Here is a 4,508-nt window from a genome sequence, read left to right as displayed (position 1 = left end):
TGAGAGAAAGCTTTTATTCATAGATCTTTCTCCAGTTGAATTAAAGACGAATAATCAGCTCAGAATTAGTACTGAGGTGGGGAGCAGGGCGCCCCCTACAGGAGTAAAACAGCGCTGAGCACCCTGTAGGCCATGGAGATGATGACCAGCATGCCCACTATGTAAGACAAGCCCCTGCTGGGCTGCGGCAGCACGCTGACGTAGGCGATGGTGTGGAAGATACGACAGCCGGTAAAGATTCGGAAGTGAAGCAGAGCTGTTGAAAGTTCTGGTCCAGTCAGGGCGTAAAGCAGGCCGACCAACACGAAGGGAACCACGTTCTCCAGGTCGTTCAGGTGACACCTGCAGGCAAAAACACGTAAGTCAGGAGACTTAAACAAGTCTTCAGTCGGACCACCGGTCACCCATTAAACCCATCATCTCGAAAACTGGATAGACCACAGGCAGAACATCCACCATCCACATGACCTAAACGTCTCCTCTGATTCAGACTCAACAGACCAGATCTGAGCCAGTCTCTCTAACCGTCGCCTGTTTTCCTAAACTGGTTCTGCCAGACAGAAACTGGTTCACCCTGAGGCTGAAACACTCTGCATGTCAGCGCGGGAGCCGTGAAGATCACACACACACACACAGAAATGTCCAGGGCCTGCATGCAAATACATTCTTTACACTCCGACATTACAACAGATAGCTCCAACATTTTCTGTTGGAAGAACCACGGACCTCCAGCAAAAGACATCTCCTCGATGGCAGCAGACGTCTCTCCAGAAGTCCAACATCCACCTCTGCATCAGTGGTGCCTTCACACCGATAATGTCCTCCATGATGTCCACCATGGACACAGACGTCCTCCATGATGTCCACCATGGACACAGACGTCCTCCATGATATCCACCATGGGCACAGACGTCCTCCATGATGTCCACCATGGACACAGACGTCCTCCATGATATCCACCATGGACACAGAGGTCTTCCATGATATCCACCATGGGCACAGATGTCCTCCATGATATCCACCATGGGCACAGACGTCCTCCATGATGTCCACCATGGACACAGACGTCCTCCATGATATCCACCATGGACACAGACGTCCTCCATGATGTACACCATGGGCACAGATGTCCTCCATGATATCCACCATGGGCACAGACGTCCTCCATGATATCCACCATGGACACAGACGTCCTCCATGATATCCACCATGGGCACAGATGTCCTCCATGATATCCACCATGGGCACAGATGTCCTCCATGATATCCACCATGGGCACAGATGTCCTCCATGATATCCACCATGGACACAGATGTCCTCCATGATGTCCACCATGGACACAGATGTCCTCCATACCATCACAGCTTCTCTGATAACAGCCTGGATGACCTTCAGTTCATCAGGTCGTCCCACAAGCAGCTAAAACGCGGACTCATCCGTCCACAGGACACTTTTATAGAGTTTCTAAGTTAGTTTATATTTTCCCAAACTTATTTAGTTGGTGGGTGAAAATTCTTTTCTTTCTCTTGATTAATTACAGCTTGATGTTTTTTAGAGAAAAAAACAAACACAAAAAGAAAAAACATTAGAAACAGTCAAAGGCTCAGATGAAACCCAACACTAACAGGTGGGGGGGTCACAACCACTCACACCTCCAGTCATGTGACTAAAACCACTGAGAACCGGATGTTCAGGTGGGTCTGCGACATTCCTGGCCAGGCAGCCGGTGAGAGGTGAAACCAACCTGCTTCTGGGACCCGACAACCTTTACGTCTGGGTTTCTTTTACTTCTGTCTACATCAACCCTTCCTGCTGGTGGAAACGCATTTCAGAGCAGTAATTCTATAACTGGTGCTTTCAGACGCTGGGTTTATGGGCCCTTTTATAAGTTAGAAATGAGTTTTATTTATATGGAAACAGTTTAAAAGAATATAAACAGTTTAACTCAGGGAGGAAAAATTGCTTTAAATAACTCAAATGTGTCACATGACCAAAGGATGCACACGTCTGTACCGTCTCTGATCAGCTCACCTTCGGACTCGCTCCACATCAGGATGAGTTCTCAGCAGCTTCTTCTTCTGCTCTTCAGACTTTCCGGATACGTCTTCCTCATTAGCGAAAGACTAAACAGGAAAAGGACATGTGCATCAGGTGGAGAGGATCTGTCTCATCGTGGTTTCTTTCTGTTTGCAGCCTGAGTTGAATCTCAGTTTAAGAAAACAGAATATTGGATGGATGTCTGAAACTCACGCCCCTGGTGATGCGGAAGTATGCCGTCAACGGTCCCATCAGCACCATCTTCAGGACAACAATGGCAGCATAGGTGGTGAAAGCCATGAACACCTGGTTTTCCATCAGCTCTGCCATCTTTGCTGCTGAAAACGCAGACAGAGCAGAAAGTGACGCAAACATGTTGCAGGGTTTAAACTCCTCCACAGCTTCTCTGCTGACTCTCACTTCTCACCAGACAAGTTTTTAAATGTACTTTTAATGCAAAATAATCTTCTCACACATGACAATCACATTAAAGTTTTGAGAGTGACCTCATGCTCTCTAGCTTGCAGCATGAAACATGACCAGGTTCAGCAGGAGTGAAACCAGTTCCACCATTTCAGAGTTTAAAGTGAACAAACAAGGAGAAAAGCTAGAAAATAAGAGTTAAGCAGCTCAGCTTACCTCGTGGTGACTCTGCAGAAGTGGAGCAAGTCTGGATGTGTTGCGTAAGGACGCCTCCCAGAAAACTAGGGGGGAGGGACGAACACAACAGCAGTCCAACTTCCTGTCTGAGGCCAGGCTGCTGCTTTACTCTACTTGTGAGGACAAAGTGCTTTCACAACATCAAAAGACTCCAAACGCTTTGATTACATCACATGACAGATAAAGTTCATCTGATAACCTGCAGGAGAGGAGGAAGCCGAAGTTTAGCCCAACAAGTTCATACTCTGTTACAACATTTACAACAAATGTGTGAAAAGTACATTTAACTTCATAAATCCTCATAAAAACATTTTAACTGATAGACTGTGTGAAGTTTGTGATTTGGCTGCAAACACGAGTAAACAAAAATGTGCCAAACAGGGATAAAAAGGTTCAACAACAACTTCCAGAACCTGGGCAGAACCAGTAAACCAGTTTTCACATTTTAAAACATCTTAAACACAAACAGATCAAGCTGGTTTTCTAAGGACCAAAGTGATGGAAAAAAGTCCAATTCAGGAACAGATAAAAAGCAAACAAAAAACTGGAACGTGTGAGGAGAAAGAGCAGAAAGAAAAAAGAGAAGTTTTCTGTGTTTGGAGGAATCACCATGGCAACAAGTTGGCTGGACCATTATGTCAGATGCCCACAGGTAGGTGTTGGATAAATACACAACAAATCTGAAACGATGGACGAGGCTGTGGTTAGAAAACACGTTTAATTTCACATTTTCTCCCAAAACTGGCATTAAACTGTACAACAGAAATCTGTTTTATTCTTTATTCAAAGTGTCAAATCAAAATCAAACAGGAGAAATAATAGTTGTATCAGCAGCTTTTAAAGGTAACAAATGTTGGTAAACTGCTGTTTTAGAGCCATGTTTGTCCACATGTTCAGAACATGTTAAGACCAGAGAGCTTTACACCAGCTCCCTTGTCCTCTGCATGGACCAGAGAGCTTTACACCAGCTCCCTGGTCCTCTACATGGACCAGAGAGCTTTACACCAGCACCCTGGTCCTCTACATGGACCAGAGAGCTTTACACCAGCTCCCTGGTCCTCTACATTGACCAGAGAGCTTTACACCAGCTCCCTGGTCCTCTACATGGACCAGAGAGCTTTACACCAGCACCCTGGTCCTCTACATGGACCAGAGAGCTTTACACCAGCACCCTGGTCCTCTGCATGGACTAGAGTGCTTTACACCTGCTCCCGGGTCCTCTGCATGGACCAGAGAGCTTTACACCAGCTCCCTGGTCCTCTGCATGGACCAGAGAGCTTTACACCAGCACCCTGGTCCTCTACATGGACCAGAGAGCTTTACACCAGCACCCTGGTCCTCTGCATGGACTAGAGTGCTTTACACCAGCTCCCTGGTCCTCTGCATGGACCAGAGAGCTTTACACCAGCTCCCTGGTCCTCTACATGGACCAGAGAGCTTTACACCAGCTCCCTGGTCCTCTGCATGGACTAGAGTGCTTTACACCTGCTCCCTGGTCCTCTGCATGGACCAGAGAGCATTATACCTGCTCCCTGGTCCTCTACATGGACCAGAGAGCTTTACACCAGCTCCCTGGTCCTCTACATGGACCAGAGAGCTTTACACCAGCACCCTGGTCCTCTGCATGGACTAGAGTGCTTTACACCAGCTCCCGGGTCCTCTGCATGGACCAGAGAGCTTTACACCAGCTCCCTGGTCCTCTGCATGGACTAGAGTGCTTTACACCTGCTCCCTGGTCCTCTGCATGGACCAGAGAGCATTACACCTGCTCCCTGGTCCTCTACATGGACCAGAGAGCTTTACACCAGCTC

At 47.3% G+C, this 4,508-nt stretch overlaps 1 protein-coding gene across 1 annotated transcript; it reads right to left on the bottom strand.

Moving 5' to 3' along the window:
- Window positions 1-2,815, bottom strand: LOC121631219 (microsomal glutathione S-transferase 1-like). The gene is made up of 4 exons (XM_041971981.1): window positions 2,677-2,815; window positions 2,251-2,375; window positions 2,032-2,123; window positions 1-342 (listed from the first exon to the last, which is right to left on the bottom strand). Exons 2-4 carry the CDS (start codon window positions 2,365-2,367, stop codon window positions 96-98), a joined length of 456 nt encoding a protein of 151 aa, XP_041827915.1. The 5' UTR covers window positions 2,368-2,375; window positions 2,677-2,815; the 3' UTR covers window positions 1-95.
- Between the last annotated feature and the right edge of the window lie 1,693 nt (window positions 2,816-4,508).

The sequence above is a fragment of the Melanotaenia boesemani genome, chromosome 20 (assembly GCF_017639745.1).
Source record: "Melanotaenia boesemani isolate fMelBoe1 chromosome 20, fMelBoe1.pri, whole genome shotgun sequence".
Lineage (NCBI taxonomy): Eukaryota > Metazoa > Chordata > Actinopteri > Atheriniformes > Melanotaeniidae > Melanotaenia > Melanotaenia boesemani.
Note: the sequence above shows the minus strand (reverse complement) of the source record. Positions and strands in the feature narration are given on the sequence as shown.